This window comes from Urtica dioica, chromosome 9, assembly GCF_054948205.1.
Source record: "Urtica dioica subsp. dioica isolate 48M chromosome 9, U.dioica_male_clone48M_v1_H2, whole genome shotgun sequence".
Classification (NCBI taxonomy): Eukaryota; Viridiplantae; Streptophyta; class Magnoliopsida; order Rosales; family Urticaceae; genus Urtica; species Urtica dioica.
Genome location: NC_142764.1, coordinates 8966187 through 8990863, shown reverse-complemented (window position 1 = coordinate 8990863; position 24677 = coordinate 8966187). Strand labels below are relative to the sequence as shown.

At 38.8% G+C, this 24677-nt stretch overlaps 1 protein-coding gene across 8 annotated transcripts; it reads left to right on the top strand.

The window, feature by feature from the left end:
* The first annotated feature begins 251 nt into the window (after window positions 1–251).
* LOC149384832 (berberine bridge enzyme-like 21) lies at window positions 252–23314 on the top strand. 8 transcript variants are annotated; one of them, XM_089627296.1, is made up of 3 exons: window positions 252–1947; window positions 22581–22639; window positions 22985–23314. In XM_089627296.1, the coding sequence occupies exons 1-3, from the start codon at window positions 354–356 to the stop codon at window positions 23003–23005; spliced, it is 1674 nt and encodes a 557-aa protein (XP_089483422.1). In that variant the 5' UTR covers window positions 252–353; the 3' UTR covers window positions 23006–23314. The 8 variants fall into 8 exon arrangements, with proteins under 8 accessions (XP_089483422.1, XP_089483424.1, XP_089483420.1 ...); XM_089627298.1 differs by lacking the exon at window positions 22581–22639 and adding an exon at window positions 22475–22523; XM_089627295.1 differs by lacking the exon at window positions 252–1947 and adding an exon at window positions 19725–21466 and having other exon boundaries at window positions 22985–23254.
* The last annotated feature ends 1363 nt before the right edge of the window (window positions 23315–24677 follow it).

Here is a 24677-nt window from a genome sequence, read left to right as displayed (position 1 = left end):
AGGAACTCTAAAACCCCGATAATTAAGGGTCACTAAATACCCACGTTTCAATGCAGTATACCACGCGCTTAATATTATCCTCACGAAAGTTGACCGGACGGCCTCTCAGCTATCTCAAAACAATGAGCCCAAGAAGATTCCTCACACCATTGTTTCTCCACCACAAAAAAAAAAAAAAAAAAAAAAAAAAAAGTCCAACATCTTAAAGTCCAGTCAAAACTTCCTCCTCGTTGGTGTTGAAATATAAGCACGATTGAGAACATGTGCCAATCAAACACTTATATCCCCAATCAGCACTCGACCCTTATTATATAAACCAAACACTTATATCCCCAATCAGCACTCAAAGCAAAATGAAGCTCCTTAACGCAGTCCCCATTTTAGTGTTGGTTCTTCTAATAACCCAAGCGACAGGTCAGAATGACCAAACATACGAGACGTTACTGAAATGCATGAAAAGCTGGGTAGGCGAGGAAGACCGAGCGTGGCAGTCTCTGTACTCTCCGAGGAACAGCTCATACACCTCGATCCTCAGAGCGTACATAAGAAACGCAAGGTACAACACGTCATCAACAAACAAGCCAATCCTCATCATCACGCCCAAGTCCGACGACCAGGTCATGCTCGCCACCAGCTGCGCCAAGCAGCAGGGAATTCGCCTCCGAATCCGCAGCGGCGGCCATGACTACGCCGGAACTTCCTACGTCTCCGGCGAGCCGTTTGCCATCCTCGACATGTTCAACCTCCGAACCATTGAAGTCAACGCCACAGACTCAACCGCCTGGGTCGACTCCGGTGCCACGCTCGGCGAGCTCTACTACGCCATCTGGAAGGCCAGCCGGACTTTAGCCTTCCCCGCTGGAGTCTGCCCCACTGTCGCCGCCGGCGGCCATATCAGCGGCGGAGGATACGGAAACATCCTCCGACGTTATGGCTTAACCGTGGACCATGTTCTCGACGCCAGGATCGTCGACTCCAACGGGAACAACTACGACGGAGTTTCGGTTGGGAAAGACGTGTTCTGGGCGATCAAAGGTGGTGGTGGTGCGAGCTTCGGCGTGATACTTAGATATAAGATCCGACTCGTCCCGGTGCCGGAGACGGTGACGGTGTTCCGGGTTGAGCGGTATTTGGACCAGAACCAGAGCATGACCGATGCGGTTTTGGATTGGCAGCGCGTGGCTCCCACTATCGACGACCGACTTTTCATCCGTACGCTTCTCCAGCCGGTGACTTCGCGTGTGAACCGCCAGAAGATGACGGTTCGGGCCACGTTCATCGCTATGTTCTTAGGTGGCGCCGATGATCTCCACCAGCTTGTGCGAAAGCGGTTTCCAGTTCTAGGGCTGACGAGGCAGGAGTGTTTGGAGATGAGCTATATTCGGTCCGTTCTCTGGTGGGCTAACTTTGACAACAGCACTGCACCGGAGATTCTGCTGGACCGAAACCTCGACGACGCCAATTTCCTGATACGTAAGTCTGACTATGTTCAGACTCAGATACCCAGAGCCGGTTTAGAGTCCATATGGAAAAAGATGACGGAACTCGGAAAAGTTGGGCTCGTTTTCAACCCTTACGGCGGGAAGATGAACAGGACATCTCCGACCGCCACGCCGTTTCCTCACCGAAAGGGGAATCTCTACAAGATTCAGTATTCCATCAACTGGAACGATCCCAGCGCCGAGCTTGACCGGAACTACTCGGCTCAGATTAGGAGTCTTTTCGCTTTTATGACTCCATTTGTGTCCAAGAATCCAAGGAGTGCTTTCCTCAACTACAGAGACTTGGACATTGGTGTCAATTCCTTTGGGCCAAACAGCTGCGAGGAAGGGAAGGTTTATGGGGTTAAATATTTTGGGAACAATTTCGACAGGTTGGTCAAGGCTAAGACGCAGTTTGATCCAGATAATTATTTCAGGAATGAGCAAAGTATTCCGGTTCTTCCAAGTAAGGTATAGGATTATATATATCTATATATATATATATATATATATATATATATATATATATATTATATATATATATATCTGTGTGTGTGTGTTAAAAGATTTAAATGTATTACAAAGATTTAAATATATTGTTGTACTTTTTTATTTTTGTTGGTTATCTATGGTACGGATGCATAATTTATGATATATTTCTCTTGATTTTTACTCGAGATAGATAGATGTATATGCATGTCTTGATTTTTAGTCGAGATAGATAGACATTAAGCACGATGAGAAGATGTAGTTATCTCTCTCATACGTGTATGATGGATATAAAACTCAAGAATACAAATTTTATGCATCTTCCAACAATAAAAATGTGATCTCTTGATAGATGATTAAAACATTATATTGGATGTTTGAAACATGTTAATTTCTAAATAAATTATTCAAACATTATTTAATGTTTGAAACATTAAATAATATGCGTTAGTTATCAATAAATAACTAAAACAAAGCGTTTTGGCGACTAAAACATTCTATTTAGTTACGCAAATCACTTACAGAACCATTGAGTCACACTCCCGATGTTCAAATCTTATAGAACCAAGTCTTCTATGCAATGACCTCTACACGATATCCTAATTCTTCTTCAAATTTGTTGTACATAAAGTCATCATCAATAATATTGTTTAACAAAAATTATTACAAACATGGACTTCAACAAATATTCATCCTCAAACATAATTTTTTTTTACTTACTTCTTTAATCATTTCATAATCTGATCGTGCATGAGTGCCACATCGCCATAGTCCCGCAAAGGGATGCTTTAATGGTTTTGGAAGCTCTCTCGTGAACTTAGAGTAGATCTTCGGCTCCACTGCTAGACTAAAGAGTATTCAAGCCTGCCTTACATGTGTTTGTCTTTCCGGGGAGTCACAAAGTGAAATCACCTTGTCGGAGGTCACCTCAGACGTCTCACCATCCTCTATTTGAGAGTTTTCGAGTTGAGTGAAATTATATTCAGAGCCCAATAACAAATAGCTACCCTCAAGGAAAGACTCGACCCTTGCATAAAAATATGTCTGAGGCGAGCGAAAAGGTCCTAGTATGGTCGATATGCCATCATTGTCGTCGTCTGAGTCCGACGCTTCTTGGGGACCTCTACCACCATCACCGGAAACCGCTTTCTCATTTGTTTTCTCTTCTTCTTTCTTGCACGGTTCATCATCGGAGTCTGTCTCGTGGGCTTCATCGTCATTGCCTCCATATTGGGTTTTTTTTGTTTGTTTTTGTTTTGCGTAGTCTAGTTTATTGTATGCACTTTTGTTGTTTGTACATTGCAGTGTTGTCCACTGTACTTTGGTGGTTTATTTGTCGTGAAGATAATTTATTCTTCTTTCGAATTCATAGTTTTTTAGTGGTGCAGACACTCGAATATTTTCGACTACAATCGATGCTCTTAAAAAATCTTGATTTTTCCATTAACCTATTGTATTTTGAAAGAGCTTATGATTTGCTCGTTATGGAGTGTGATCTGTTTTCGATCCGTCAGAATTTAACATGTATTGTACATCCTATTGATAGGTGCGTTAATCACGCGTAAAACTCCTCTTTCACGAACCAAAAACCGACGAGTCCTCGAGAATTTGAATGATTTTTAGTAGGTTTTTGAATAGTTTTAGGTTCAGAGGAGCAATAGAGTGTCTACAGTCAATTTCATGGAAAGAGGACGGGATTTGGAGACAAAACGGTCGAAATAGAGTAAAAAAGCGATGAGCAAGAAAATTGGAGACTATGCGCACCGTGTTGGAATAGATCTAGGGTTAAGAAAAAGTATAACGCTTTGAGCAAGCGGCGGAATCCAAAAATTTTCTTTAAAACAAGTAAAACGATTTTACTAACCTAGACAAAGAGCAAGTACACGTAAATAAAAACTATTATGAGCATTATAAATTTACTAACCTTTTTCGAAGCTTGAACGTTGAGAAACCTTTGGAAGGTTGCAACGTTCGTCTCCCCTTGTAGAACGTCTCTCTTCTTTCCTCGAGAACTCGAGCTACAACGAAAGTTTCAATCACAAGAATCACTCGAGAAAGAAATGAATTAGTGAGTGGGCACTTTAAACACGACGGCTCGAGAGCAAGTCTCAAAGTCGAAGAGCTAAAAACGCTAGGTCAAATGAGGACCTAGGTGCCAAATAAAAACGAAAGAAAACTAGAGAGAGAGAGAGAGAGAGAGAGGAGAAGTCGGCCAAGTCTAGAGAGAGAAACTCTTAATCTCTAAAACTTTGGATGAATGAAATGTGAAGAATGAGGGCTCTATTTATAGGAGAGGTTTCACCTTCAATATGGTAGTTTTCTCTTCTATAGAATATCACATATTCATGAGCAACATATTCCCTCTTTCCGTTTTTTTCCACACGGCCAAGATGCCTTCTAGAAGGCCTTGGATTTGTTTCCTTTTACGTTTTCTTCTCCTTGACTTGTCTTGGCCGAATTCCCTCTTTGTGCATGGAGGAAATTTGTTTCCACTTTTTCTTTTGGCAAGTATCTTGATACATTTATGCACAAAATAATATCTCCTATTTCTCTATAGGGTGGGTGGCCAAGTCTCTCTAGAATGAGCTTTTTGAAGCTTCTTCATTTGTTCATGACAACATGAGAAAGGCCCATTAAGAATTTTCAATAAAATGTTGGAATTGATCTAGGGTTTAAGAAAAAGTTTAACGCTTCGGTAAGCGGTAGAATTTTAAAAATTTTCTTTTTCAAGTAAAACAGTTTTTACTAACCTAGACAAAGAGCAAGCACATGTAAATAAAATCTAATATGAGCGTAAAAGATTACTAACCTTTTTAGAAGCTTGAACGTTGAGAAGCTTTTGGAAAAGGTTGCAACGTTCGTCTCCCCTCGCAGCACGTCTCTCTTCCTTCCTCGGCAATTCGAGCAACCACGAAAGTTTCTATCACTAAATCACTCAAGAGAAAAGGAATTAGTGTGTGGGCACTTTTAAACACTACGACTTAAGAACGAGTCTTGAAGTCGCAGAGCTAAACACTAGGTCAAATGAGGACCTAGGTGCCAAAACAAAAACCGAAAATTAACTAGAGAGAGAGAGAGAGGATCGACCAAGTTCTAGAGAGAGAGTCTCTCAAATCTCTTAAACTTGGATGATGAAATGTGTGGAATGAGGCTCCTATTTTTAGGAGAGGTCTCACCTTCAATAAGGTAGTTTCCTCTTCTATAGAATATCACATATTGATGAGCCAATTTCCTCTTTGCTTTCATGAGGTAGACGGCCAAGGCTTGCCAAGCAAGTCCTTGGATTTGTTTCCTCTTTTATTTGCTTCTCCCTTGACCCATGTGGCCGAAATTCCCTATGCATGTGTGGGAAATTTCTTTCCTCTTTTTCTTTTGGCAAGTATCATGATACATTTATGCACAAAATATTCTCTCTTTCTTTGGGTATGTTGGGCGCCTATTTCACTCTAGAAGGACCTTCTAGAAGCTTCTTCATTTGTTCATGACAACATGAGAAAGGCCCATAAAGAATTTTCAATAAAATTCTTATGAAATGAAATTAATCCACAAGGCCCAATAAATCTAATTTTGGCCGAGTGATGCATGTCATCAAATGACCATGTCAAAAAATTTATTGACATTCATTTCATCTTATGTCTCAAAAGACAAAAATACTATTTTGACAATTTTCGTTCTTGTTTTGACTTAGCTTCCAGTTTAACTATTCCTACTCGATGTGATTCGTGACAGTGACCTCATGGATCCAAATGTACAAAGCTTGAGCTAAATACTTGGACTCAAAAGTTCACAAACCTTTTCCAAGTTTAGCTTAATGTCAACTGACTCCACTAAAGAGTTGACACTGAAAATCTCTCGGTTCAAATGAATTTATTTTCTACTCAAGAATTCAACCTAATTGTAATGAGTGGATCCACAGAATATTATCAGTGTTTACCCTTCATGAATATCATCAGCTAGTCGGGATTTACAAAATTACCACTTTACCCTTCTAGCTGTTATTTCCTCAACTCCTTGGTCGCTTGTGAATAAGTTAGAAACAATGTATTGACGAGGAGCTAACAAGTCACATTGTTTCATCCAAAAGAGTCAAGACTCAATTTGGGCACTGGCCAGTTCATTTATTCACACTCCAAGGAACAAAGCATGAGGTGATATACATTGCATTTCAGCAATCTTGTACATGAATTCCATATCTATGAGAACTTCACAAAGTTACTCATGACATTCTCACAACTTAGTACTTCACCAATAGGCCCTGTTCGGAATCACATAGTCAGTCCGAACTCTGACTTTCTCAAATGAGAATACGTAAGCTGTGAAATGGCATGTCTCATTTCAGGATTAAGGTAAGCTCGATGTAATTCATACGTAGTGACTTCGAGACATAAGAGGTTAGATGGTTTGTTCTTATTTTGTCTCTAGAAGTGCACTGGTCAATTCAGTCCCTTCGGAAGATACCTAGAAGAACTATAGAGTCTCCAACTCTCAATGACTCATAACCAGACATCAAAGATTCTTCTAACAATCATACTGAGGTCAATAGTCCTTTGATCCTTAGATTGCGAATATATCGTTTTAAGCAAACTACGAAGAGTTTGTTCATGAAAATCTACATTTGTCTCTTCGCAAGTTGTTTAGTTTGTTTATGGACTAAAGACTAATGTTTTATCATAAAGCTTCAAACATACACGGAAGAATGAATGAACGTTTCAACTTTTTATTAATGAATAAGCAATTACAAGCAAGAGTCTTCATGAGACTTTATTACATCAAATGTACAATATAAAGATTACCACTCTTATTGTGGGCACCATTGACAACAAACTCCCACTTGACTCAAAGAAGATGTGTGTAGTCCTTCATGCCTAATCCCTCTCGATGTTGGTCGAAGACCTTGTTCGCTAGGGCCTTTGTGAATGGATCTGCTAGGTTGTCCACCGTTGAGATCTTCTTCACTTCCACGTCTCCGCGTTGCACGATCTCTCGATCAAAGTGTATTTCCTCTCAATATGCTTAGAGCGCTTATGGCTTCAAGGTTCCTTTGAGTTAGCGACAGCCCCACTATTATCACAATAAAGGGTCATGGGCTCGTCGACATTTGGAACAATTTCCAAATACTTAAGGAATTTTCTAAGCCATACAGCATCTTTGGATGCTTCACAAGCAACCACATATTCTGCTTCCATTGTGGAGTCAGCAATGTAAGATTGCTTAATACATCTCCACACAACAGCTCCACCATTAAGGATGAACACAGATCCCGAAGTGGATTTCCTGGAATCCTTATCCGCTTGAAAATCGGAGTCGGTATATCCTGTCATAGTCAGGTCGATCAGTACCTGAGTATGTAAGCATCAAGTTCCTAGTTCTTTGAAGATACTTAAGAACATGCTTAACAGCAATCCAGTGCTCGGGTCCAGGGTTGGATTGGAAACGGCTAACTACGCCAACTGCGAAACAGATGCCAAGTCTAGTGCAAAGCATAGCATACATGAGGCTTCCTACGACAGAGGCGTAAGGAATTTTCCTCATGTCTTCAATCTCTTGTGCAGTCCTTGGAGACTGGTCCTTAGAGAGTGAGACTCCATGCCTAAAGGGTGTTTGGCCCTTCTTGGAGTCTTGCATCGAGAAGCGATCCATCACCTTATCAATATAAGATGCTTGAGAGAGCGACAGTGTCCGGTTCTTCCTATCTCAAAAGATTTGGATCCCCAGAATGTACGCTGCTTCTCCTAGATCCTTCATATCGAATTGCTTTGCCAGCCAGACCTTAACCTCAGATAACTTACCCACGTCATTACCAATGAGTAATATATCATCGACATATAGTACCAGAAACACAACTTTGCCTTCGTGCATTAACTTGTAAACACAAGGCTCATCTATTGATTGTTCAAAGCCGAAGCTCTTTACAGTTTCATCGAATCTAATATTCCATGACCTAGATGCTTGCTTTAATCCATAAATGAACTTAAGCAACTCGCAAACCTTGGTCTCTTGACCTTCTTCCATGAAACCGTATGGTTGAACCATGTAAATGCGTTCGTCAAGATTGCCATTCAGGAAGGCTGTCTTGACATCCATTTGCCATATCTCATAGTCGAGAGCTGTAGCTATGGAAGTATGCGGATGGATTTAAGCATTGCGATTGGCGAGAAGGTTTCTTCAAAGTCAATCCCTTCTTGTTGGGTATAACCCTTAGCCACTAGTCGTGCTTTGAACGTCTCGACGTTCCCATCCGGACCCCTTTTCTTCTTGTATATCCACTTACACCCTACGGGTTAATCCCTTCAGGAAGGTCTACAAGTTTCCAGACTTTGTTGACATACATCGACTGCATCTCACTTTCATGGCGTCAAGCCAAAGGTTTGATTCAGAACAAGCCATCGCTTGGCTATAGGAAACAGGGTCATCCTTTATAAATTCCTCCTCAACGAAACGAGCATTCGTGCTAACGAAAGTCTTATCGTCCTCGGGACTATAGAATGTGAAACCTTTGGTTTCCTTTTAATATCCAACGAACAGACATAATTCTGACCTACTAGCCAACTTGCTAGTCTTTTGCCTCAGCACGTTTGCATGGCAACCCCAAATTTTGATGCGGCCAAGATTTACTTTACGACCAGTCCATCGTTCATAAGGAGTACCAGGAACCGTTTTGGACGGAACTTGGTTCAGAATGTAAGCGGCTGCTTCGAGGGTATATCCCTAAAAGGAAATAGGGGAATGATGAGTAACTCATCATTGATCTAACCATCTCCATAAGAGTTCGGTTTATTCTCTCTGACACTCCGTTTTGTTGAGGTGTGCCAGATGCGGTAAGCTGAGAAACAATACCTTCTTCTTTAAGAAATTCATCGAACTCTCCAGACATATACGCACCACCTCGATCGGATCGAAGGGTTTTGATCACTTTTCCAGTTTGCTTTTCCACTAAAGCCCTAAAGACCTTAAATACGTTAAAGGTCTCGGATTTGTGTTTGAGCAAATAGACAAAACCGTATCTTGAGTAATCGTCAGTGAGTGTAACGAAGTATTCGTATCCACCACGTGCTTGTTGGTTGAGTGGACCACATACATCAGAATGTACTAGTTCCAGCAGCTCAGTGGCTCTTCTACCCTTATCGGAGAAAGGACGCTTAGTCATTTATCCTTCTATGCAAGATTCACAAGTAGGTAGTGAACCTATTGCAGAGGCTTGGAGCGGACCGTCCCTCACAAGTCTCTTAATCCTGTCTAGAATTATATGACCAAGTCTTAAGTGCCAGAGATATGTTGATATTATTAGATCGGAGGATTCAAATAGTTTGATCCTCTTTAACTCCCTAACTAGATCATTGTCTATTTCGGTGTCTAAAAGAGAAGGTTGAGTGAGATAGATGTAGAAAAGAGCATTCTTCATACGTGCATCAGTGACAAAAGAATTATCAGGAAACAAAATACGAATTCCATTCTTAATGAATTTTAAACAATAATCTTGCTCAAGAAGACGAGCAACAGATATTAAGTTCTTCCCAAAGGTATGAACAAAATAAATATTATTCAAGTTTAAAGCGCGGTCTTCAAAAGACAACGTCACGGATCCCACAGCCTTCGCAGACACCAGGCTCCCATCACCCTATTTGAAACAGAAATCGCCTTCCTCCAAGCTTTTGGTTTTCTTGAAACCATTCAAGGAACAACAAATATGGTTAGTAGCAGCGGAGTCAAGAATCCACGTTGACACATTATCAGCTACTAAGCATGCTTCGGTAATTAGTACAATACTATGTTCCTTTGCTTTGAGATAGGCAGGACAACTCTTCTTATTGGCCTTGTGAGGTTTCTTCTTAGATCCAAAGGCGGAAGCTTTATGCTCAGTAGAATTTGCCTCTCCTTGATTCCTCTTTCTCTTAGTGAGATAGTCAGCAGTGTGAAGCTCCTTTATTAGCTCGGTAACAATGTACACTAGCTTGTTCATGGAGTAGTTCTACTTGAAGGTATCAAAAGATTCGGAGAGAGTTTCCAAGATCATATCTATTTTGGTCTCCTCGTTAATCTTAGATCCTAGGATTTCCATCTTATTCTAGTAACTAATGATCAGCATCATATGGTCCCTGACAGGAGTCCTAGCCTTCATGTGACAGTTCATAGACAGTCGGACTTCTTGTTGCCTTGTTTGACGCCATGGCCCTCCAAACATCTCAAGGAGATTATAGAGCATGTCGGCGACAGTCTCGATGTCATGATGTTGTTTTTGCAACACATTGTTCATTGATGCTAAGATATAGCATCTCCCAGTCTCATCAGATCAAAGCCAGACTGTTGGCATTGATCTAGGGTTTAAGAAAAAGTTTAACGCTTCGGTAAGCGGCGGAATTTTAAAAATTTTCTTTCCACAAGTACAACGATTTTACTAACCTAGACAAAGAGCAAGCACATGTAAATAAAAACTATTATGAGCATTAAAGATTACTAACCTTTTTAGAAGCTTGAACGTTGAAAAGCTTTTGGAAAGTTGCAACGTTCGTCTCCCATCGCAGCACCTATCTCTTCTTTCCTCGGCAACTCGAGCAACCACGAAAGTTTCTATCACATAAATCACTCGAGAAAGAAAGGAATTAATGTGTGGGCACTTTTAAACATGACGACTCAAGAACAAGTCTTAGAGTCGAAGAGCTAAACTCGCTAGGTCAAATGAGGACCTATGTGCAAAAAAAAAACGAAAAGAACTTAGAGAGAGAGAGAGAGAGAGGAGTGGGCGGCCACAATTTCTAGAGAGAGAGTCTCTCTCTAACTTATGTGGGATGAATGAAATGAGAAGAATAAGGCCCCTATTTATAGGAGATGCTTTACCTTCAATAAGGTAGTTTTCTCTTCTATAGAATATCACATATTCATGAGGAAATATTCCTTATTTCCTTTTCTCATTTGGGTGTGTACGCCTTGGCTTCTAGAAGCAAATTTGTTTCCTATTTTGCTTGCCTTGACCGCCCATATCCTTTCCTCCTAGAGGAAATTTGTTTCCTCTTTTTCTTATGGCAAGTATCTTCATACATTAATGGACAAAATAATCTCTCTTTCACACTAAGGACTGAACGAATTTTATCTCCCATTTCCTTGGGTTGGACGGCCAAAAGGCTTCTAGAAAGCCTTTCTAGATTTTTCTTTACTTGTTCATGACAACATAGGAAAAGCCCATTAAGAATTTTCAAGTAAAATTCTATGAAATGAAAATAATTCACAAGGCCCAATGAACACATCGTGGCTGAGTGATTTAAGTCATCATATGACCATGCAAAAAAAAATTATTGACATTCATTTCATGCCATGTCCAAAAAGATAAAATTACCCTTTTGACAATTTTCGTAAAACTTGTCTCGTTCTTGTTTTGACTTAGCTTCTAGTTTAACTATTCCTACTCGATGTGATTTGTGACAGTGACCTCATGGATCCAAATGAACAAAGCTTGAGCTAAACACTTAGACTCAAAAGTTCACAAACTTTTTCCAAGTTTAGCTTAATGTCAACTGACTCCACTAAAGAGTTGACACTGAAAATCTCTCGATTCAAATTAATTTATTTTCTACTCAAGAATTCAACCAAATTATGATGAGCGGATCCACTGAATATTATCTATGTTTACCCTTCATGAATATCATTAGCTAGTCGGGATTTACAAAATTATCATTTTACCCTTCTAGCTGTTATTTCCTCAACTCCTTTGTCGCTTGTGAATAAGTTAGAAACAATGTATTGACGAGGAGCTAACAAGTCACATTGTTTCATCCAAAAGAGTCAGGACTCAATTTGGACACTGACCAGTTCATTTATTCACATTCCAAGGAACAAAGCATGAGGTGATATACATTGCATTTCAGCAATCTCGTACATGAATTCCATATCTATGAGAACTTCATAAAGTTACTCATGTCATCTTCACAACTTAGTACTTCACCAATAGGCCCTGTTCAGAATCACATAGTGAGTCCGAACTCTGACTTTCTCAAATGAGAATACGTAAGCTGTGAAATGACATGTCTCATTTCAAGATTAAGGTAAGAACGATGCAATTCATACGTAGTGACTTCAAGACATAAGAGGTTAAATGGTTTGTTCTTATTTTGTCTCTAGAAGTGCACTGGTCAATTCAGTACCTTCGGAAGATACATAGAAGAACTATAGAGTCTCCAACTCACAATGTCTCATAACCAGACATCATAGATTCTCCTAACAATCGTACTGAGGTCAATAGTCCTTTGACCCTTAGATTGCGAATATATCGTTTTAAGCAAACGATGAAGAGTTTGTTCATGCTAATCTACATTTGTCTCTTCGTAAGTTGTTAAGTTTGTTTATGGACTAAAGACTAATTTTTTATCATAAAGCATCAAATAGACAAGGAAGAATGAATGAACGTTTCAACTTCTTATTAATGATTCAGCAATTACAAACAAGAGTTTTCGTGAGACTTTATTACATCAAATGTACAAAATAAAGACTACAACTCTTCTTGTGGGCACCATTGACAACACAGGCCGCTAAGGCGTCTTTGTCCTCTCGGGTCGAATCGTCATTCGTTTGAGGAGGACGCGGGGTGGTGAGTACCCATTTGTGCTTGTTAATGGTAAGGACGATGTCGAGGTTACGTATCCAATTAACGTAGTTTTTGGTTTCGCGTTTATCTGAGGAAAGGATGATCGAGATAGGGTTGAGAGACATGTTGCTTAATTAACTTGAAACAAGTTTATGATTTAGTCTTTGGTTTAGGGTTTAAGTTTCTTTAAGACTTCATAAAATCCATAGGTGTTATAAACCAAACGATAATTTACTCCCTCAAGAGAAGGCTGCAAAAAATCTCCATTTATAAGTAAATGACACATCATTAATGCTTAGCCAAGATGTCAATACACCAATTTTGACTATCCACCTTTTAAATTGGTTTGATCACTCATATCCTTTCGCAGAGCCTCAAGGGAGGATTACTAGGGATTGAGTCTAAGTGTGCAACCAACCACTTAGTCCAAAAGATCAACTTTGTCTTCATCGTCTCACTCTCGGACGTAGCTCATTGAGCAATGATCGAAGTAAAAATGCCATAGAGTACTCTCATTTAAGAGAGTGCCACAATAATGACTCTTAGTCTCACGTTAATTACTTCTTTCATTAGTGTTTGGGATCGTGGGTTACAAACAACGAGTATAACCCTCCCACTTAGTTTTTGGAGTTGGTACATCGACTCTTATAAGTTCGGAAATAGATTTCCTATTTATAGAGCGATAGAGCGGACAACTAGAAAAGAATCCTAGAATTTCATGTTTAGAGTAGTGTTAGTGCATAAACGCACAAAGTACATACTCGGATCTTTTCCTATTTTCTATTCGGGGAAAGTGCATGAGGGAAGTGTGAACTTCAACTCACTCAAACACTTGAAAGTTTGAGATTACACATCTTTTTATATTTCGGCTTGTCTACGAAGAGACCTCTCACTCAAATTTTCAAGTACATATAGATTTTAAACATATGCGATATAGATATAGTTTTGAAAATTTTTTGAAAACTTATTTGATTTGGATGACAAAATATTTTTCAAGTTTGAAAGTGAAAACGGTTTTTTATAATTCAAACTAGTTTTTGTAAAAATTCAATTTCAATTAAACTTTCAAAAATCAAAACATTTTAATATTTCACATTATGTTTATAATCTTATAAAAAAACATTTTTGCTCAAGAAAATTTTCTCATTAGAGTTCTATAACTCATGGTAGTGGGGCTGAAAATCCGGATTTCTAAAAAACTGGACTTTCGGAACAACCGCGCACCTTGTGTCCTTTTGACCCAAAATTAATTGCATTGGAAAGAGGACAAACAAACCTTTAAGTTGATTCAAGAATCATTAAATTTAGAATTCTGAGCTGAGAGTTATGCCACTTTTACTGCAGGTTTTACTCCAGCTCGAAGAAAATAGAAATAATTAAAGTTCGGTCTTTGAGTGCGTAAAAAGAATCGAGTGTAACGGAACGTTTTAGGAATTTGTTAAGGATTTTATTTGTGTTTTATTAACATGGTAATAACATGGTATAAAATAAATAACAACAAGCATAAAACGATTCAAGCAAATATAAGAAACTAGTAAGACAAGAAAACTAGTCACAAAATTTACTTGAAATTTTCTCAAACTTAAAAACACGATATTTAATATAAAAAATAAAAACTTTTAGAACTGATTCTAATGTGTTTTAATAACATCCCAAACTCCTAGAAAATCAACATGATTTTTAACTTAAAGGCAAGAGCAATAATTTAAAAAAATTTAAGAAAACAATTCTAACTTGTCACAAAATTAGTAAACTTTCGAAAACGATTTTCAAGCTCATAATTTTAATTACATGTACATGCATATCTTTGACCATGGCTCTGATACCATTTGTTGGAATTGATCTAGGGTTAAGAAAAAGTTTAACGCTTCGAGCAAGCGGCGGAATTTAAAAATTTTCTTTAAAACAAGTAGAACGATTTTACTAACCTAGACAAAGAGCAAGTACACGTAAATAAAAACTATTACGAGTATTATATATTTACTAACCTTTTAGAAGCTTGAACGTCGAGAAGCCTTTGGAAGGTTGCAACGTTCGTCTCCCCTTGCAGCACGTCTCTCTTCTTTCCTCGAGAACTCGAGCTACCACGAAAGTTTCTATCACAAGAATCACTCGAGAAAGAAAGGAATTAGTGAGTGGGCACTTTTAAACACGACGGCTCGAGAGCAAGTCTCAAAGTCGAAGAGCTAAAAACGCTAGGTCAAATGAGGACCTAGGTGCCAAATAAAAACGAAAGAAAACTAGAGAGAGAGAGAGAGAGAGAGGAGAAGTCGGCCAAGTCTAGAGAGAGAAACTCTCAATCTCTAAAACTTTGGATGAATGAAATGTGAAGAATGAGAGCTCTATTTATAGGAGAGGTTTCATCTTCAATATGGTAGTTTTCTCTTCTATAGAATATCACGTATTCATGAGCAACATATTCCCTCTTTCCGTTTTTTTCCACACTGCCAAGATGCCTTCTAGAAGGCCTTGGATTTGTTTCCTTTTATGTTTTCCTCTCCCTTGACTTGTCTTGGCCAAATTCCCTCTTTGTGCATGGAGGAAATTTGTTTCCTCTTTTTCTTTTGGCAAGTATCTTGATACATTTATGCACAAAATAATCTCTCATATTTCTCTATAGGGTGGGTGGCCAAGCCTTTCTAGAATGAGCTTCTAGAAGCTTCTTCATTTGTTCATGACAACATGAGAAAGGCTCATTAAGAATTTTCAATAAAACTCTTATGAAATGAAATTAATCCACAAGGCCCAAACAAACTAACTTGGCCGAGTGGATGCAAGTCATCAAATGACTATGTTAAAAAATTTATTGACATTCATTTCATCCTATGTCCAAAAAGACAAAAATACCATTTTGACAATTTTCGTAAAACTTGTCTCGTTCTTGTTTTGACTTAGCTTCTAGTTTAACTATTCTTACTCGATATGATTTGTGACAGTGACGTCATGCATCCAAATGAACAAAGCTTGAGCTAAATACTTGGACTCAAAAGTTCACAAACTTTTTCCAAGTTTAACTTAATGTCAACTGACTCCACTAAAGAGTTGACACTGAAAATCTCTCGGTTCAAATGAATTTATTTTCTACACAAGAATTCAACCTAATTGTAATGAGTCGATCCACTGAATATTATCTATGTTTACCCTTCATGAATATCATCAGCTAGATGGGATTTACAAAATTACCATTTTACCCTTCTAGCTGTTATTTCCTCAACTCCTTTGTCGCTTGTGAATAAGTTAGAAACAATATATTGACGAGGAGCTAACAAGTCACATTGTTTCATCCAAAAGAGTCAAGACTCAATTTGGACACTGGCCAGTTCATTTATTCACACTCCAAGGAACAAAGCATGAGATGACATACATTGCATTTCAGCAATCTTGTACATGAACTCCATATCTATGAGAACTTCACAAAGTTACTCACGAAATCTTCACAACTTAGTACTTCACCAATAGGTCATGTTCAGAATCATATAGTGAGTCCGAACTCTGACTTTCTCAAATGAGAATACGTAAGCTGTGAAATGGCATGTCCCATTTCAGGATTAAGGTAAGCACGATGCAATTCATACGTAGTGACTTCGAGACATAAGAGGTTAAATGGTTTGTTCTTGTCTGTGGGATCGATATCCGTTACTTACGTAACATTATTACTTGTTCGATACGTCCGCTTGCGTGCTAGTTATAAAAATATCGCAACACCTATTTTATGTTTGAATCATTCAATTTAATGTAAAGCATGCGCTTGAATACTCTTTACTCCAACAGTGGAGCCAAAGATCTACTCTAAGTTCACGGGAGGGCTTCTCAAATCATTAAAGCATCCCATTGCAGGACGATGGCGATGTGGCACTCATGCGTGATTAGATTATGAAATGATTAAATAAGTAAGTAAAAAAAAGTATGTTTGAGAATGAATATTTGTTGAAGCCCATGTTTGTAATAATTTTTGTTAAACATGATTATCGACGATGACCTTATGTACAACAAATTTGAAGAAGAATTAGAACCAAGATCATTCGATTTTCGTGTAGAGGTCATTGCATATAAGACTTGGTTCTTCCAGATTTGAACATCGGGAGTGTGGCTCAATGGTTTTGTAAGTGATTTGTGTAACTAAATAGAATGTTTTAGTTACCTAAACTCTTTGTTTTAGTTACTTACTGAATACTAACGCATATTACTTAGTTACTTACTAATAAGTAAATGAATATTTTTAGTTACGTATGAATAACTAAATGAATAATTTTAGTTACGTATGAATAACTAACTGAATAGTTTTAGTTACCTATGAATAACTAAATGAATAGTTTTAGTTATGTGTGAACAACTAAATGAATATTTTTGGTTACCCATGAATAATTACTTAAATAGTTTTAGTTACATGTGAATAGCTAAATGAATTGTTTTTGTTACGTCCTTGTAAAGCACTTGAATGTGGCTTTCTACTACTTGAGGAAAAAAGCCGGACTGATGAAGTATAAATACACAACTGTGGATACTCCCTTTTGTTAGCTAGTCGAAAAAACGTACAAACAATGAGATCAACTTGAAGACAAGGATAATTATAACTGAACTGGGCGACATTCGTTGGTTGAGTTAATCCTGGCTGAGAGACCCCAGAATAGAGCAGAATAGCTGTGGGTGAAAGCCGAGACTATATATGTTCTCGTCCATGTACAAGACAACCACTGGGTTCTCGGTGTGATTTCCATCCCTGAGAGGTCTGTCACAGTTTACAACTCCTTGAGGTCCCGAGATACGTTGTGATCAATCATATGGCAGAGCTGATTCCAATCATACTATGTAAACAGGTTTGGGATGTTCGCTCAGAGAAATATCATAGATCACTGCCTTTCGACGTAATGTACGCGACTTTCATGCCACAACAACGTAATGGATAATGTTATCCCATTAAATCATTAATTTCCTGTGATCATGAGTTACTTGAATCTTATTACTACTTTTCCAACCATTTTTGTAGTGTGGATTGTGGCATGTTCACCATCAAAGCTACAAAATTTTTGGTGCATTACTCGCCATTCACGTTGTTGAAACAAGACAACATGAGAATGTATAGGCAGAAGCGGTGTCTCGAATTCTACAAGCAGGATGCCCTTAAAAATGCAAGTCCAAACATTCATTCTGGCTCGGAGAATTATATTTAGTATTTTTATTTCAGGACAAGTATGTGTTACTATGGTATAATTTTGGGACAAGTATTTGTAACTATGTAACTATTTTGGGACAAGTATATGTTACTATGATACTATTTTGGGACAAATGTGTATTACTGTGTAACGAATTCTAGTACTTACTTGTAAATAATCAAGAATACTAGTTTTGACGTGTAACTAATTCACTACAATTAGTTACGTACGTGTAACTAATCCAGAAAATTAGTTACTTACGTGTACTAATTCACTAGAATTAGTTACGTTTGTGTAACTAAACCAGAAATTTAGTTACTAATGTATAACTAATTCACTATAATTAGTTATGTACATGTAACTAATTCTAGTAAATTAGTTACTAGTTAGTAACTAATTCTCTGGAATTATAACATGTCACTACTGAAAATAACAGGGCCTAATGTATCTTCCATGCCCAAGAAGTCAAAAAAGCCCCAATCCCCAAAATTGTTCTTTAAATATAGATTTATGAGGGTAGACAACACAAAACTGTCTCACAATTCACAATGGAAGGAAAGCCTCCAACGACCAAAGCGACTCCGGAGATAATTATACAGAGGTACGAAGCCTTTTCATCGGGCATTATAAGGAAAAGTCTCAAACAACTCGAGGCTGAACCCACCAAAGCTGAATTCAAGGAGTATTTGAAGAATAATGCAGATGTAGGAAATGTAGGTCCCCTTTTGGTTGTTGCCTCCATGCTAGAAGAATTGTTCGACAATAACTGAGAGCCTTATTTGAAAACCGAGGGAGCTATTATGGATGTCCCAAAGACTGGAATGAGGGTTTTTGTGCGAAACTCGGAAGCTGACAAGAATCATGAAATGGAGGTTGATATTATAATGAATAGTCATTCTAAATGGTTCTAGGTTTAACTAATGATATTGTAGTTCTTGGTTTTTCTAATGATGTGCAGTGATTACCTAAATTATATTTACAAAGGTTGTTGGCGGTCAATTAGTTATAAATAGATAATTAAACACGAACAATTAATTACAAACATGTAACTAAACACAATAAATTAGTTACAAAAACATGTAAGTTTTATTTCTATCTCTTTTGACTGCGTTTTTCTCTACTTCTAGATGTGCTATTTAAAAAAAAAAAAGTAACATGTCCACGCTCCGTAATTTAGAAATGTCAACGGAGGAAACACACTCTAAAAGCCCGATAATAATGGGTCATGCAATAACCACGATCCAGTCAAGTAAGCCACACGATTAGGGATGGCAATTTGACCCGTTACTCGCGTTCCGGCCCGTTACCCGATTTATTCGGGTCGGGTAATACCCGTTCTTTTTGGGTAAACGGGTAATACCCGTTACGGTTTTAACGGGTCCGGGTACGGGTAACGGAATAGTCATCCCGTACCCGGTTACCCGGGACCCGACCCGTTAACTTTTAAATATTTAAAAATGTAATAAATTCTTATATGTTGCAATGAAGATGACCAAATTTACAATGAAGATGATCAATTTGCAATGAAGATTTCTTTTGTATTTTTTATTTATTTATTTTGAATTTTAATTTTTTTTATTGTAGTAGCACTTTGATATTTTTCACCTAAATTTTATTATTTTTAAACTTTATATTGTTGATGAATTTTTATTTTATAAACGGGTAAACGGGTAAGCGGGTCTACCCGACCCGCTACCCTTTTTTTAAACCGGGTAAACGGGTAACGGGTCTAATATTTTTAACCCGCTTCCCCGCCGGGTATATCTCCGTTACCCGGCCCGTCTCAAAATCCGGATAAACGAGTCCGGATAACGGGTAAAAAATTATAACGAGTACGGGTAACGAAATAACTGTACCCGGCTTTACCCGTACCCGTTGCCATCCCTACACACGATAGATATTATCCTAACAAAAGTTGGCCAGTCGGATAGAGCACAAAATAATCAACCCAAGAAGATTCCTCACACCCTCATTTCTCCACCCAAAAATAAAAAAATTATAAAAAAAAAGTCGCTTACTAAAAGTCCAGTCAAAAGTTTATCCTCGTCCGTGTTGAAAAAAAAAAGTGAAATTGAGAGTTGCCCAATCAAAAGCCTCAAAGTTCTCTCAACCACGGCCCTTATATAAGGAAAGCACTTAAAACTCAAGAAAAAACACGGAGAGAAAAATGAAGCTCCTTACTACAATTCCCACTATAGTTTTGGTTCTTCTAATATCCCAAGCCGCGGGTCAGAATGATCAAAGATACACTACCTTCCTCGAATGCTTGAAAAAGTGGTCAGGAACAGGAAACGAAGATTTATGGTCGGACTCTCTGTACTCTCCGAAGAACAGCTCATACACGTCAGTCCTCAGGGCGTATATAAGGAACGCAAGGTATAACACGTCATCAACGAACAAGCCAATCCTCATCATCACGCCCACAACAGACGACCAAGTCTCGGCCGCCGCCATCTGCGGAAAGGAGCAGGGAATTCGCCTCCGAATCCGCAGCGGTGGCCACGACTACGCCGGAGCTTCCTACGTCTCCGCCGAGCCATTTGCCATCCTCGACATGTTCAACCTCCGAGCCATCGAAGTAAACGCCACCGACTCAACCGCCTGGGTCGGCGCCGGCGCCACGCTCGGCGAGCTCTACTACGCCATCTGGAAGGCCAGCCGAACTTTAGCCTACCCCGCCGGGATCTGCCCCACCGTCGCCGCCGGAGGTCATATCAGCGGCGGTGGATACGGAAACATCCTCCGACGTTTTGGCTTAGCTGTCGACCACGTCCTCGACGCCAGGATCGTCGACTACAACGGGAACAACTACGACGGAGTCTCCGTCGACAAAGACGTGTTTTGGGCGATAAAAGGTGGCGGCGGCGCGAGCTTTGGGGTGATACTCAAATACAAGATCCGACTCGTCCCGGTGCCGGAGACGGTGACGGTGTTCCGGGTTGAGCGGTATTTGGACCAGAACCAGAGTATGACCGAGGCGGTTTTGGAATGGCAGCGCGTGGCTCCCACGACAGACGATAGGCTCTTTATACGCATGCTTCTTCAGCCGGTGACTTCGCGTGTGAACCGCCGCCAAAAGACGGTCCGAGCCACGTTCATCGCGATGTACTTAGGCGGAGCTGACGAGCTTCACCGGCTTTTGGGGAAGGGGTTTCCGGTTCTAGGGTTGACGAGGCAGGAGTGTTCGGAGATGAGCTACATTCAGTCCGTTCTCTGGTGGGCTAACTTTGACAACAGCACTGCACCGGAGATTCTGCTGGACCGAAACCTCGACGACGCCAATTTCCTGATACGCAAGTCTGACTATGTTCAGACTCCGATACCCAGAGCCGGTTTGGAGTCCATATGGAAAAAGATGGCAGAGCTCGGTAAAGTGGGGCTCGTTCTCAACCCTTACGGTGGAAAGATGAGCAGGATATCTCCCACCGCCACACCTTTTCCTCACCGGAAAGGAAATCTCTACAAGATTCAGTACTCAATCAACTGGAACGATCCCAGCGCCGAGCTTGACCGGAACTACTCGGCTCAGATCAGGAGTCTTTTCGCTTTCATGACTCCTTTTGTGTCCAAGAATCCGAGGAGTGCTTTCCTTAACTACAGAGACTTTGACATTGGCGTCAATTCCTTTGGGCCAAACAGCTACGAGGAAGGGAAGGTTTATGGGATAAAGTACTTTGGGAGCAACTTCGATAGGTTGGTCGAGGCTAAGACGCTGTTTGATCCGGAGAACTATTTCAGGAATGAGCAAAGTATTCCGGTTCCTCCAAGTAAGGCATAGTATTAAAAAATTAAAAGTACTATTTTAATTACCAAGGTCTATTGTTGTTTGTTTTACTTTTCTGATTTTTGTCGGTTATAAACGTTACGATTAAGTAAGGGATGTATATCTGCTTTGAAAAAGAAAAAAAAATGTATACTTTGTCGTGATTTTTGCTTTCATAAACATTGAGATCTAGTTTCTCTCTCTTACGTGGGCTTACAATTGGGAAAAAGCTAGAATGAAATCAATGAACGCTGCCGTGTATGATTTATTTTTTTGTTCTGTTTGCGTCAATCATTTTCTTTCTTTTAGCGCTGTTCGAACTTTTCATTTAATTTTTTTCGTTGAACTGTAGCTGTTGGCGTGACATAAATAAATTCAAAATTACAAAACTGTCTATTGATAACTCTTAGTCTTATCTACTCACAGGTTACCTTAGTCTTAGTTACGGCTTTTTTAACCCAAATTCAAATATGCCAGACTTTATACTTGCGTACTCAGAAAAGCTAGACGCAGTTCACTTGATAGTTAATAGTCTACTGGATTATATTAAATACCAGCTATACCATTGTCTGGTTAAAGTTTGAACAAGCCAAACAACTTTGTCTGTTATAGCTGATAATTAAGATATCTAGTAAAAATCATGAAGTATATACAATTAAAAATAATATATATTGGTCAAGTCCAGATCCAGGAATCCTAAGACATACATGTGTATAGGTAAAATATTGGAAGGCTGTTCCGAGTCGTATTCGCTCCGATATATACATATATAGATACAATTAAAAATAATATATATTGGTCAAGTCCAGATCCAGGAATCCTATGACATACATGTGTATAGGTAAAATATTGGAAGGCTGTTCCGAGTCGTATTCGCTCCGATATATACATATATAGTCTCCTTATCTACAGTCTTTACGGACTTTTCAGTGTTTGATATAATTATATTTTATTAACCGTCTTGTGCTTTTGGTGTGTCACGCGGTTTAATCAACGTCAATAATAATTGCAGTTGGTCCGAATTGCCAGGTGGCCCTAACGACTTTTCTGTGACATTTAGCGTGAGTTTTTGCTTATGTCTATTGTCCACTTCTTGAATTGATTTATTTTCTTCACAGCTTTGATTGAATCATTGGCAAGTTTGCATATCAGAAAATGTGGAGAAAAACAGTCCTCTGTAAGTCGCAAAATGAAGGAGAATTACTGATTTTGTGAGCTCGTAATCGCACTCTGCTTTCAAGTAATTGCACAACAGATCCTTGAAATACGCCCCCGAAGGACTCGTTGGAACGTATTTTAATTTCGTTTATGAAATGACATATTATCTTTTGTAATTTGGAAGGCAGTACTGGAAGAGTAACGGAAACTTGGCATAGAGCTCTCGAAATCATTAAAACCTTAATGTCTTCATATCTTATCAGTTCAGAGTTTAGACTGCAATTCTTGTCACGCCTGACTAAATTTTTAATGTAAATTTTATGTGAGAGCGGCTATAATCCTTGTGGTTGCTTCATATATGCAGGGCTTTCCGTTTCAGGTATAGCAAGAGGGACGAAGTCCAAAGTGATGATATCATGGGTAGGAGTTATGATATATTTGCTTGTACGAGCTCCACAAGTACTTCATACATATGTCTAAGCCTATATTTCGTTTTTAGTTTCACTTCGCGTCGATGAGCCCATTACGTTGTCCAACACCTCATTATCTTGAATGCCTCCACTTTATATGACACACAATGTGATTTGATTGGTATTTCTACATTTCGAAATTTTGAATTTAGGCTTTTTTTGTATTTATTTGTTTTTCATTTATAGCTGTTTCATTTAAATTTAATTCATTTTTCCCACACTAACTAGATGTGATTTATATATATGGTAGACAAATAGTATAAAAATACTTATGACGTACGGTTCACAACTTCTTGCAGAACTAAAAACCAATTTAATTAGGTACCCAATTGGTAATATATTTTAATATTAAACAACTGAGCTTTGTTTAAATAAGACACGTTTATAAAAGAATTTTTATTTATAACATATCACAACCGACAGGTAGCGGCATTGGAGTCGCGTTGATGATAAGATGATAAGAAGTCGCTTGGTAGTAACTGGAGATTGAAATAATAAATATAAAACGATGAAATAATTTATTTTAGGATAAATTATATTGTTGCCCCCTCAACTATGATGTTGGTAGCATTTCACCCCCTGAGTTCTAAAATCGTGCATGAAAGACCATGAAATCCTACATTGCAACAAATTTACCCCTTCTGTTAAGTATTTAACATATTTTAAACGGTCAATATTTACGTGGGATAATATTTAGTGATAAAAGTGTAAAATCATTTTGAAGTGTTTCTAATTGGAATAAACACACCAATGTTAATAATAACTTTATGTAAACTAAAAAAAAAAAAACATAAACCCAGCTCATGCTCGATCTGTGGCTTTTCTGACGGAACTAGTGATTCCATACCGGTGATGTTTTTCGGGCTGAGTCTGGTGCTTGGAATCGGAGTGCCTTACATTGTTGCTTGGAATCACTTATAGCTCTCTCTGTTTTCTTCCTCTGAAATTAATCCATCTCTTAAGTTAAAACCATTGCTAATACACCCCCAAAATAAACCTGTCAAACAAACCCATCAAACCAAGTGCAACAAAATTATTATAACATCCTTAAACCTTCTCTAATCTTTGGTTTCTAATTCCCGTAAAGACATTGAAATCTTAAACAATTTTTTTCTTTCCTTGAAAACACATTTATGGAGTCACAACAGTTTTGGCTATATTACACATTACCTCAATTTCGCCAACAAATTAGCCAAACATGGCCATGAAATCTCATTCTTTATACCAACAAAATACAGTCCAAGATCCAACACTTAAACAAACTCTCAACCTCGTCACCGTTGTCCCTCTCTCTCTCTCTCTCTCTCTCATCTTTCACCATGTTCTATTTAAAAAAACACAGTCGAGGGCCTCGTGAGGCGGAGCACGGCGAAATGGTCGATCTCCGTCAACCTAGTCTTAAACTCGGGATCCTATGGCTGATCTTCGCCAGCTTGAAGAGCGGAGGGATTAATCTCTATGGCTGCGACAATTTGCTGAATGATCTACAAATTACCATGCTCGTGAGTCGCAACCTGTGCGCCTTTGATCAAACCACAAACTGTGAATCGATCTTGCTAGCTTGCCTTATTAAAAAATATCGTAAGG

Coding starts and splice junctions, on each gene's coding strand:
- LOC149384832 (XM_089627292.1), top strand. CDS start 19,867: ATGAAGCTCCTTACTACAATTCCCACTATAGTTTTGGTTCTTCTAATA. Junction 21,467..22,984: donor AAGTATTCCGGTTCCTCCAA/GTAAGGCATAGT, acceptor TCATATATGCAG/GGCTTTCCGTTTCAGGTATA.